Source organism: Nicotiana tabacum, chromosome 13, assembly GCF_000715075.1.
Source record: "Nicotiana tabacum cultivar K326 chromosome 13, ASM71507v2, whole genome shotgun sequence".
Lineage (NCBI taxonomy): Eukaryota > Viridiplantae > Streptophyta > Magnoliopsida > Solanales > Solanaceae > Nicotiana > Nicotiana tabacum.
In genome coordinates, this window is record NC_134092.1 from 108,169,840 (window position 1) to 108,182,301 (window position 12,462).

General features: G+C 42.2%; 1 protein-coding gene across 1 annotated transcript; it reads left to right on the forward strand.

Annotated features, from left to right (window-relative positions):
* The first annotated feature begins 1,123 nt into the window (after nt 1-1,123).
* On the forward strand, nt 1,124-1,862 carry LOC107763709 (uncharacterized). Its single transcript, XM_016582202.1, has 2 exons — nt 1,124-1,252; nt 1,332-1,862. Exons 1-2 carry the CDS (start codon nt 1,124-1,126, stop codon nt 1,860-1,862), a joined length of 660 nt encoding a protein of 219 aa, XP_016437688.1.
* Nucleotides 1,863-12,462: the final 10,600 nt, after the last annotated feature.

Consider the following 12,462-nt stretch of genomic DNA (forward strand, 5'->3'; position numbering starts at 1 on the left):
ATGAATTTGAAAATGCAGCTCCTAGACTTGGGAGGTCGCTAGGAGATTATGCCAGACCGGTGTACAACCAATAACAATCTAGTGTGAGACCCCCACCCATTGATGCCAATAATTTTGGACTCAAACAGGGAGTCATCTAGACCATTCAGAATAATTGCATATTCATAGGGAAACCCATAGAGCATCACATGATGCCATCTACCTCAGAGCGTTCCCGTTCTCTCTTAAGGATGATGCAAAGTAGTGGTTGAGAAGTCTTCCCATAGGGTCAATCCGTACGTAGGAGGAGATGACTACCAAGTTCTTAGAAAAATATTTCTCTACCGCTAAGACTGGACGAATGAGGAAAGAGATTCACAGTTTCTGCCAAGGTGAAGGAGAGACAGTGTTCGAGGCATGGGAAAGATTTAAGGATCTATTTCGGAGGTGCCCTTATAACGGAATGAAGCAATGGATGCAACTCCAGGACTTCTGGGACGGTTTAAACCCGTCATCAAGGAGATTGCTGAATAGTGCGGTTGCAGGTCCTCTGATGAAGAAAACTCCTGAAGAGATTGTCAATCATCTGAATGAACTATCTGAAGATGCAGAACAATGGTCCACTGATCAAGGGGACCGAAGAAGATCAGTAGGGGTGCACCAAGTAGAATCGTTGGTAGCAATGCATGCCCAAATTGCAGCTATGGCTAAGGACCTCAAGCAACTGACGCTAGCTCAGGTGCAAAATCAACCACAGGTGGGATGTGACATCTGTGGATTGGGACACCCGACACATGAGTGTCAAGCTACAACTCAGGAAGTCAACGCTATGGGGAACTTCAACAGAGGCAACTACCAAGGAGGTGGTAATTTCAATTCTATGGGAAAGGTACATCCAGGGTTCTCATGGAGTTCTTTAACTGGTAGTTTGAACTCATGGCAGCAACAAAATCCCAGAACACCAGTGCAAGGACCGCCTGGTTTCCAAACTCAACAGAGGTAACCATACCAACCTCCGCATCCCAACAACTCAAGTTTAGAAGATCTAATGAAGGTATTTATAAATAAATCCGATGAGAAACTTGAGTCTCAAGGGACCGCTATCAGGGAGCAAGGCATAACCATCTAGAATTTGGAAAGACAAATGGGGCAGCTTGCAACATTGTTGTCAGAAAGGGTGCCGGGGACTTTGCCGGAAGACACTGCCAAGAATCCAAAAGAGACAATCAAAGATGTGTCTCTCAGGAGTGGGAAAACATTAGCAGAGCCAAAGGCAAAACCAAGGGATGAGAAGGAGATCAACTCAACCACGATAGCTAAAGAACAAAAAAATTGGTGAATCTTTGCCTAAGGAGAATGTTAGCAGCAAGGATGTTGATAAGCAGAAGGTGAATAGCGCAGTCGAGGAAAGCAAGCACATGCCATTGTTACCTTTTCCTCGAAAGATGATGTGGGAGAAATTAGACAAATGCTTTGGGAAATTCTTAGAGTTGCTGAAACAGTTGTATGTGAACATCCTGTTCACGGAGGTGCTCACACAGATGCCAGCCTATGCAAAATTCCTAAAGGAAATCCTCTCAAGCAAAAGGAAGCTCGAGGAAACAAAAGTGGTAAAACTCAATGCTCACTGTAGTGCCATTCTACAGAACAAAATTCCTAAGAAGTGTAGGGATCCTGGCAGTTTCACTATACCCTGCTCGTTGGGTAGCGAAAATTTTGACAAAGCCTTATGCGATTCAGGTGCATCCATTAACTTGATGCCATTATCGGTGTTCAAGAAATTGGAAGGAGAGCTAGGAGTGATCAAATCTATGCCAGTATCCTTGCAACTGGCTGATCAGACCACGATCATACCGGAGGGCATAATTGAGGACATTCTATAAGGGTAGAAAAATTTATTTTCCCAGTAGACTTCATCGTGGTAGATATGGAAGTGAATAAGGAGGTACCTATAATCCTAGGGAGACCATTCCTTTACACTGGCCAGGCTATTCTTGATATATATGAGGGGCAACTCATGCTACGAGTGGGAAATGAAAAAGTGATGTTTCAAATTAAGAGAATGATGAAATACCCATGTGATAAGGCATCTGCCTATGCTTGTCTTAAACTAGATGTGATGAGAGAGTTAGCTGAACAACACAAACTAGATAAGCTGGTAGGTGACTTACTAGAGAGATGTATTAGTCAATCAAGTACAACGGAGGACGAAGATCCTGAGATCAAGAAGGAAGTTGATGCGCTGGAAGATGAGAACCAAGTGGTAGATAAAGAAGAATTCATGAAATAAAAGAGCAAGCCGAAGCTGGAATTGAAAGTACTCTCGACACATTTGAAATATGCTTTTTTAGATACTAACAATTTTCCCGTGATTGTTGTTGCTAATTTGACAAGTGAACAGGAACACATGCTTGTGGAGTTACTACAGAAGCATAAAAAGGCAATCGGTTGGAGTATAGCCGATATTCAAGGGATCAGCCGTGCAATCTGTATGCACAAGATCCTGTTAGAAGAAGGGAGTAAACCGGTGGTGCAGACCCAACTCAAATTGAACAAAAATCTTAAGGAGGTAGTTCAAAAATAGTTACTCAAATTGCTGGATGTAGGCATAATATTTTCTATCTCTGTCAGTCAATGGATTAGCCACGTACAGGTTGTGATGAAAAAAGAGGGCATGACGGTGGTAAAAAATGAGGACAACGAGCTAATTCCTACCAGAACAGTTACTGGATAGAGGATGTGCATAGACTACCGGAGATTAAATGATGCAACAAGGAAGGATCACTTCCCTCTTCCTTTCATTGATAAGATATTGGAGAAGGTGGCGAGGCGTGGATGTTACTGCTTCTTAGATGGATATTCAGGGTACGATCAAATAGCCATTACTCCCAAGGATGTTGAGAAAACCACCTTTACATTCCCGTCCGGAATATTTGCATACCGTAGATTGCCATTCGGACTATGCAATGCACCAGCTACTTTCCAGAGATGCATGATGTCAATATTTTCAGATTTTAATGGGAAGTGTCTGGAGGTGTTCATGGATGATTTTACTCTATTTGGAGATGAATTTGAAGATTGCTCGAAGAACCTCGAAGTTGTTCTGAAACGATGTGAGGACACTTATCTAGTACTCAACTGGGAAAAGTGTCACTTCATGGTTAAGGAGGGGATAGTCCTGGGCCATAAAGTCACAGCTGAAGGTATTAAAGTCGACAGAGCTAAAGTAGATGTGATAGCCAAGCTTACACCACCGACCTCAGTGAAGAGCATCAGAAGTTTATTGGGGCATGCCGGTTTCTATAGAAGGTTCATTAAGAATTTTTCCAGCATTACAAGCCCTTAACTACATTACTTGCCAAGGATGTGGAATTTGTATTTGCTGTGAAGTGTCTCAGAGAATTCGAACTGATCAAAGAAAAGCTAATGAGTGCCCACATAATGGTGACTCCTAACCGGAGTGAACCTTTCGAGATAATGTGCGATGCCAGTGATGAGGTAGTAGGAACAGTGCTGGGGTAGAGGAGAGATAAACTATTCTGACCTATTTACTATGCAAGTCGGACCTTGAATGATGCTCAGGTGAACTATGCTACCACAGAGAAGGAGTTCTTTGCAATAGTCTTTGCTTTTGACAAGTTCAGATCATATTTGGTGGGAAGCAAGGTAATAATGCATACTGATCACTCAGCACTAAAATATTTGCTGAGTAAGAGAGAGTCCAAACCGCGTCTGATGCAGTGGGTATTGTTGCTGCAAGAATTTGATCTAGAAATCTAGGATAGGAAGGGCACGGAAAATCAAGTGGCTGACCACCTGTCGCGATTGGAGAAACTACCTGTTGAAGCAGTCGACATTCGGGAAGAGTTCCTACAAGAGCATATTTTTTCCATTGCAGCAGTCTCCAATAGACCACCATGGTTCACCGACATAGCCAAATTCTTGGCTAGTGGGTGGCTACCACACGACTTGACCTCCGATCAGAAAAAGAAGTTGCAAAGTGAGGTAAAATGTTATTTTTGGAATGACCCTTTCTTGTTTAAGCTGTGTGTAGATGGTGTGATTTGAAGATGTGTGCCTGATGGAGAGATGGCAAGCATTCTGTTCTCACTGCCATGATGGAGCAGTTGGAGGACACAATGGTGGAAATCGCACTGCAGCAAATGTCATGGAAGCTGGTTTCTATTGGCCTACGTTGTACAAAGATGCACAAACGTATGTAGGTGCATGTGACAAATGTCAAAGGGCAGGTAATATTAGCAAGAGGGACGAAATGCCTCTCAACTCCATTCTGATATGTGAAATTTTTGATGTTTGGGGCATTGACTTTATGGCTCCGTTCCCATCATCACATTCTTATGAGTATGTCCTAGTAGTCATTGACTATGTCTCTAAGTGGGTCGAAGCAAATCCCTACTAGAACCAATGATGATCGGGAAGTGTGTGAGTTATTACGGAAGAACATATTTAACCGCTTTGGGACACCTAGAGTGATTATCAGCGACAATGGGTCACACTTTGTGAACAAGCAGTTTGCTGTGCTGCTATCCAAGTATGGGGTCACACACAAAACAGGAACCCCGTACCATGTCCAATCTAGTAGGCAAGTTGAAGTGGCTAACCTTGAACTTAAACGAATTCTTGAAAAGACGGTTAGTGCTTCTCGTAAGGATTGGTCTGTAAAGTTAGAAGAAGCTCTATGGGCGTACATAACTGCGTTCAAAACAACCATAGGGACTTCACCGTTCACACTAGTGTATGGAAAATCGTGTCACCTACCTGTTGAGATAGAACATAAAGCTTATTGGGCAATTAAGATACTTAATCTTGATCTTAGTCTCGTAGGTGAACACAAGTTGGCTCAGATGAATTCATTTGAGGAGTTTAGACTAGACGCGTATGAAATTGAGCAAATTTTCAAAGAAAAGAATAAAAGGTGGCATGATCGTCTGATTAAGCCTAAGGAGTTTCATGAAAGGGACAAAGTCTTACTGTACAATAGTAGACTCAGATTGTTCCCCGAAAAATTTAAGTCTAGATGGACGGGACCGTATGTGGTGAAACATGTATCACCATATGGGGCAATTAAGATCCAGAACCAGGACGGAACGGAGAGTTTCAAAGTGAATGGACACAGGATAAAACCGTATCTTGCTGGAGAATTTGCTCAGCAATCCTCGAGCATCAAAATCAGTTGAGGATGCCCGGTTGAGTCAAGTTGACGACTATAACTCAGAACTACCTCTAACTCTTCTACTAGTTAGATTTTTTTCACTTTTGTTTATAGCGTAGAATAGATAGAAATTAGTGTATATTATGATGTGGTAGGTACAGGAAGGTACATGTCACGGAAGGTAGGAACTGAGGTGTCTAAAAGGCCCCTTTTGAATGTATATGTGTGCGACCGCACACCTTGTGGGGCACCTCGTGCATATGGTAGCGCAAAAGGCAACGTCAGCTGAGGCGGAACATGCGTGGCCGCGCACCTGAAGGGTCGACCGCGCACATGGCCGTGCATATTCAGCAGTACACTGCCAAACATGCGCGGCCACGCACGGTATGACCCAACCGCGCACCGACCGCGCATCAGGTAAGTGTATCCTTTTTCCTTTTAATTTGGACTCCCCCTAACCCCCAATTCTAATTTTTCCCTTTTCCTTCCCTCTACACTAACGAACCCTAAATTGCCCTATCCTTTTCTCATATCCTCTCTATAAGAAAATAATAACACCACACCACCACCCTACTCCTCTCCCTTCACCTATTCTCATGAGATTTCTTTCCCAGAGTCCCCTTAGGTAAGTGAGATGATTTCTCTCTCTTTTATGAATTTTGTTTTATTTTGCTTGTGAGTGGCAATTTGTTTTTATTTCTCTCTTTTTTTTGTTCTTTTTCTCGTGTGGGTGGAGGTTGAGTTTCACCATGGAGGCTGACCATATAGTTGCTAGGAGTAAAAGTGGTGTATTCTTAGTCAAGCTAGGGCTAAAGTTGCTTTGTGGGGGTTAGTACCAGTGATGCATGTTAAATGTTTGTATAAATGCCACAATGAGATTGAAAATATAATTTTGTGACCAAGTATGAGGGTGAAGTCTGTGTAGCCTCTCTTGGTTCACCATGTGATTCATTAGCTAATAGTGGTAGTTTGTTACAGGTACTATGGCGCCATCCAAGAAACGAAAAACCATAGGTGCCTCCACAAGTGGTCAAGCAGGCACATCCCGGTCACGAGCTTCGGCATCTGCTCGCCCGTATGATCAGAACAAGTTCATTTCCTGGGAAGCCCGGGAACGATTCCAAAATAAGGAAAGCAAGAAGCCCATACCAGAGAGGGGAATTGATATTGGGTCTCTCCAGACTGCACCAGAGTGTATAATGAATTGGTCAGGCGACGCTTGGGGGTATTATTTTAAGAACCCGATGAAGCAAATCTAATGGTTGTTCGGGAGTTTTATGCAAACTGCCCAGAACATGAAGACCATGTCTGCACAGTCAGGAAAAAGAGAGTGGATGTCTCCAGAGATGCCATCCGAAAGGCCTATCATTTGTCGGAATATGTGGAAGACCCTGATACAGGTGACTATTATGCCACGCATAGCAAAGAACCATACATGTGGCACTTGTTCTTTGCAACCATTTATGTACCTGGCAAGGAGGTAGTGTGGAAAAAGGAGGGGCAAAAATTTCACTCGGCTTCGCTTACCTTTGAAGGGAAGTTCTAGCTCTACATCATCAATAACCGCATGCTGCCTTCAGGAAACACCACTGAGGTGAATGGTCCCCGGGCGGCTCTGATTTGGTGCTTTGCCAATGGCCATGATTTTGATGTGGCTCAGATCCTTTAGGATGAGATGTTAATTCGCTGTCATGTACAGAGGTATGGGTTGTTTTTCCCATCATTGGTCACTCGATTATGCCGTGAGGCACAAGTACCGAAAAATAGGGCCACAGATGTAAAAGTTAAGCGCGAACAGAAATTTCGGGCTGATAAAGTTGTAATTGGGAAGGAACCTGATGGGCCTGTTGAGGCGGATAGTGATGAATCTGATGCACCCGACGAGGGCATTGAGGTTCAAGGTGAGGATATTTCTACTTCTCCACCACATGAGCAGGGTGTTGGGGAAACTTCAGGTGGCGGATATGTAACAAGAATGAGCACTTTAGACCATGAGATGGCGGGTATGCGTACCTCAGTCACTGATTTGGGAGCTTGAATCGACGCCCTTTTTACACAAAATGCTAAATATAAGAAGAAGATCATGGAATGGCTGTGTGCACTTGGTCGGGCTTGTCATCTGGACCCCGGAACCGTCTCCGACACGGACTGACTTGATCAGGGGAGTTTTCTTCACCTTTGCATTTTTCTTTGTGTGTCACTGGGACATGCCACCATTTAAAGTGTGGGGTGGGGGATATGTGTGTATTGTATGTATATGTATATGAGTTTTCCTTTTGGTAGTTGTAGTTTGTTTTTGTAGTTGCAGTAATTAGAAAAAGAAATACATAAATATTTTAAAATTTTCGATTTTTCCTGACGATGGATATCATTCGACATGTTTCTTGAGGGATTAAAGTCGAAAGAAAAAGACAAAAAGATTTTCTCTTGTTTGGTAGTGTATTAATTCCCCCTTGGTTTTTTTTGTGCCGCGGTTCTTTTCCAAGGGTTTTGATTGAACCGGGTGTAGTTAGTTTTCATTTTTATTAGGAGTAGGAACTTTGAGCTATGATTTGAATGGAAGGCAATGTCTCTTGACTCTATTATGCCTTGATAATAGTGAGTGCTTTAGTTGTGACGCTTAGGCTCAGTTTTTGACTCTCCTAGAAGTACCTCAAATTGTATGATGTTAACTTTGCTTAACTACTTTGATGAGAGTGTCTTGATGAGTCCGATCCTGAGAGAGTATGTGCCATGTGTGGGTGAGGTTTTGTGTTATTCTGTGCATTGCATTTGATGTCTAGAACTTGTACTGTGTGTTTGCAAAGCGAAATAGTAGTTGTATTTAGTCTTGGAAGTGATATAGGCATTTCTTTGTTGAGCAAGTTATATGCCTTATCCACCTAATTGTTATGTATCTTTGTTAGCCCCTTTGAGCCTGTAATCTTATTTCTTTGGCAACCACATTACAAGCCTTACCCATTTGTTTGAATTGACCCTCTATTTGAACCTTGTACCTCTCGTGATCACTTGAATTTGTTATGAACTTTGTAAAATTTAAAGTGTGGGGTGATTGGATTGGCTTTTGAGTGGAACCAATAAAATAAGGAGAAAGGTGTAATGTTTTAAAAAACAAATTGAGAGCCACTTGAATTGAAGAAATTTGTTTTTTAGTTGTATTGTTGTGCAAAATGTTCTTTGATAGTGGTGCCTGTTGATATAATGGTGCTTAAAGAAGTGGGGAGTTAATGCATATTGAATTGAAGGTGGATTTATGGTTTGAAATAAGTGTGGGGTTTTGAATGTTAAATTGTATGTATCAAAGTGCTTAGGGAGGTGTAGTCACTCTAATCTCTAAATGTATCCTACCCGTCCCGCAACCTACATTACAACCATAAAAGTCCTACATGACCCTTAACTAAATGAGCTCAATTAGTAGAGTACTACACTACGGGAAAGCCTATGGTTCATCTTTTGTGGCATATGAATGTTGTTTCTATCTTGAGTTCCTAATTATTTTTAATGTCTATTATGTGTGGAATTACTCTCTATGTTTGTTTGAGGGCACTGGATTCACAAAGGAAATGTAATGCTTGACCTATGTGTTAGAGTAGGTGAGTTGGTTATAAATAATGCGTGGTGCTTTTGAGTCAAATCCTTAGGTTAAGATGTTACAATATTGTACTTAATCTGTTTTAAAGAGTCTTGGTGTGATGAGTAATGATAATTGTTGAAAACAGGTCGTGTTTCAAGAAAAGTGTAGTTTGATTGCTCGAGGACGAGCAATGGTTTAAGTGTGGGGTGTTGATGGTAGGCTATAATTGCGTATTTTGGCCATTAATTACACTCTAATTTGCTGCACTTCACTAGTATTTGAGATTTAAATGGTATTATTTTGCACTGAGTGTGTGTTTAATGCTTTGTAGGAGAGATTCTGAGTTACGATGAGGTTGTGGAGCTAATTCGAGCTATTCTGGAGCTTTGAAGTCTGAGTAAAAGCCCATGGATTAAGTTGGGATCGTGTTCGGAGATCAACGAACAATACTGCACGTAACGAAAAAAATGAAGAAGTGAGCAGGAAGCCATCCAGGTGCGCGAGCACGCACTGGGCAAGCATGTAGAGCAGGACACTGTCCAAAGTGCACGGCCATAAGCGCGATCACCTGCCCAGGTGCGCAGCCGCGCACGTCCAGTCTGGAAACTTTCCCAAGCCTATTTTTATAATTTTGAAGGTGACTCCTCTTGACATATATAAAGTCCAGCTCGTCTAAAAATAGGATATCTTGGATTTTGAGAGCAACTTTTGGGGAAAGAAGACGGAAGGAAGCAACGAAAACGCAAAATACTTGATCCAAATCATTCAATATGGAAGTTTGTTTGATTTTGGGAATTGTAATCTCTTCTTGTTCTTATAATACTCTTGTGATGAATAACTTCTCCACTATGGAGTAATCTTCCTTAGGGTTATTGACGGATGTCGTGATTCAGCTATTGTTTTGGGTTTTACTCTTTCTTAATTGCCCGAATTCATTGAATGAGTTATTAATTGAATTGCACGGCTTATTGTGGTTTTACTTTAATCGAAAGAGAAGTGTTTCTGCAATTTGCATTGTTCCATATTGTGTGGGTTGATTTTACGCCTCTTCTAGGTAATCGAAGGAACTTAGAGAGTTATCAATTAACCCATTTTAGAAGAATAATCAAGAGGTGTTCTTCGAAGGATCATTCATTCACTGTATTTATGCATATGTTCTTAGAACTTGTTATTAGGTTGATTAAGGGAACTCTCATTCATTCGGAAGAAGAATTTGAATCCCTATGGTAGCCTAATCATCTGTTGAAATCGAAGGAGTCAATAGAAGTTAAGAGTGAACTTAACACAGAGTTACCCAAAATAATAGTTGACCACATATCTTGTCACAACCCTTATTTCTCACCTTGATATTCAATAGTTGCTACTTAGTCATTAAATTGCCATTAGTTTCTTACAATAGATAATCTTAGTTTTATTAGTTGTCTATAATAACATAAATCAAAGGTTATGTTATCCTGGATAGTGTTGAGCTGAAGATTTATTAGAACATTATTTAAACCAATCCCTGTGGAGACGATTTAATACTATACTATCTTTGAATAGCGAGCCTAAGTTTTATACACCGGTTTTACGCTCGTCAATAGTAGAGAGATTATATGTTGACTAGACCAGCTGGTTCACCTGCACTTACCTGAGATCAGTTCTCACAGTTATTTCTAAAGAAGTTCATTCATGTCACTCCGAGAGAGGAGTACCGCATGCAGTTGGAGCGTCTTTAGCAGGGTAGTATGACTGTTACCCAGTACGAGACTCAATTTGTGGACCTAGCTCGTCATTCCATTATCTTGCTTCCTATTGAGAGGGAGAGGGTGGGTAGATTTATTGATGGGCTCACTTTCACTATCAGGCTACAGATGGCCAAGGAGACCAGAAGTGATATTTCTTTCTAGACGGCCGCAGATATTGCTAGACGGATCGAGATGGTTCGTGCTCAGAAGATCGGGCTGGTGTCTGATAAGAGGCCTCGTTATTCCGGTAGTTTCAGTGGTGCCTCATTTGGAGGCAGGGGTACTTTTGGTAGGGGACATCCTCCCATGCCATTTCATTCAGCGCTTCAGGCATCTCACAGTGCTTCAGGGAGTCATGGTCCTTATGTGCCTTACTTTGGGTAGCCAGCCTACAGTGCACCATCAGCTCCTATCAGTGCGCCTCCAATTCAGAGCTATCACTATGCTTATCCGGCCCGTTTGGGTCAGCTTCAGTTTCAACCTCAACCGCCACAGTAGCAGGATGGATGTTTTGAGTGTGGAGGTACTGGTCACATCAGAAGGTTCTGTTCAAGATTGTTGGGCAGCATGCCACAATAGAGTTCTCGTGCAATGGTTTCGACACCGGTTGCTCCACCGCCTGCTCAGCTAGCTAGAGGAAAGGGTCAGCAGCCAAAGGTGGAGGTCAGGCCGTTAGAGATGGAGTCTAGCTAGTTAGAGGTCGTCCCAGAGACGTAGTTCAGAGTGGTAGGCCCCAGCCCCAATGTTATGCTTTCCCTGCTAGGCCTAAGGCTGAGTCATATGATGCTGTTATCACAGGTATTATTCCAATTTCCCATAGAGATGCTTCAGTTCTATTTGATCCGGGTTCTACTTATTCCTTTGTGTCATCCTACTTTGCTTCATATCTGGTTGTGCCTCGTGATTCTTTGAGTGCTCATGTGTATGTGTCCACGCCTGTAAAATATTCTATTGTTGTAGATCGTGTTTATCTCTCGTGTGTGATTACTATTAGGAGTCTTGAGACTAGCGTAGATCTTCTACTTCTTGATATGGTATTTTTGATGTTATCTTGGGTATGGATTGGTTGTCACCTTATCATGCTATATTGGACTGTCATGCCAAGACGTGACCTTAGACATATTGGGGTTGCCTTGATTAGAGTGGAGAGAGACTCCTGGCCATTCTACCAACAGAGTTATTTCTTATGTGAAGGCTCGACGTATGGTCGAGAAGGGATGTCTAGCTTATTTGGCCTATATCCGTGATTCTAGTATAGAGGTTCCTTACATGGATTCAGTACCAGTTGTGCAAGGGTTTCTTGAGGTGTTTCTTATAGATCTGCCGGGGATGCCACCCGACAGAGACATTGACTTCCGTATTGATTTAGCTCCGGGCACTCAGCCCATTTCTATTCCACCATACCATATGCCCCCGCCGGAGTTGAAGGAACTGAAGGAGCAGTTGAAAGATTTGCTAGATAAGGGATTCAGTAGACCTAGTGTCTCGCCCTGGGGTGCGCCCATATTATTCGTGAAGAAGAAAGATGGGTCGATGAGGATGTGCATAGATTATCGGTAGTTAAACAAAGTCACTATCAAGAACAAGTATCTGTTGCCGAGGATTGATGACTTATTTGATTAACTTCAGGGTGCCAAGGTGTTTTCGAAGATTAATTTGAGGTATCACTACCATCAGTTGAAGATTAGGGCATTCGATGTCCCTAAGACGATTTTTCAAACTTGATGTGGGCTTTATGAGTTCCTAGTGATGTCATTTGGGTTGACAAGTTCCCCAGCATCATTTATGGATTTGATGAACTAGGTGTTCAAGCGCTATTTGGATTCTTTTGTGATTGTATTCATTGTTGACATCTTGATCTACTCCCGCAGTCGAGAGGAGCATGAGCAACATCTTCGGATAGTACTTCAAACTCTGAGAGATAGCCAGTTATATGCCAAGTTTTGAAAGTGTGCGTTTTGGTTATACTTAGTCGCCTTTTGGGGGCATGTTGTATCGGCAGAGGGCAT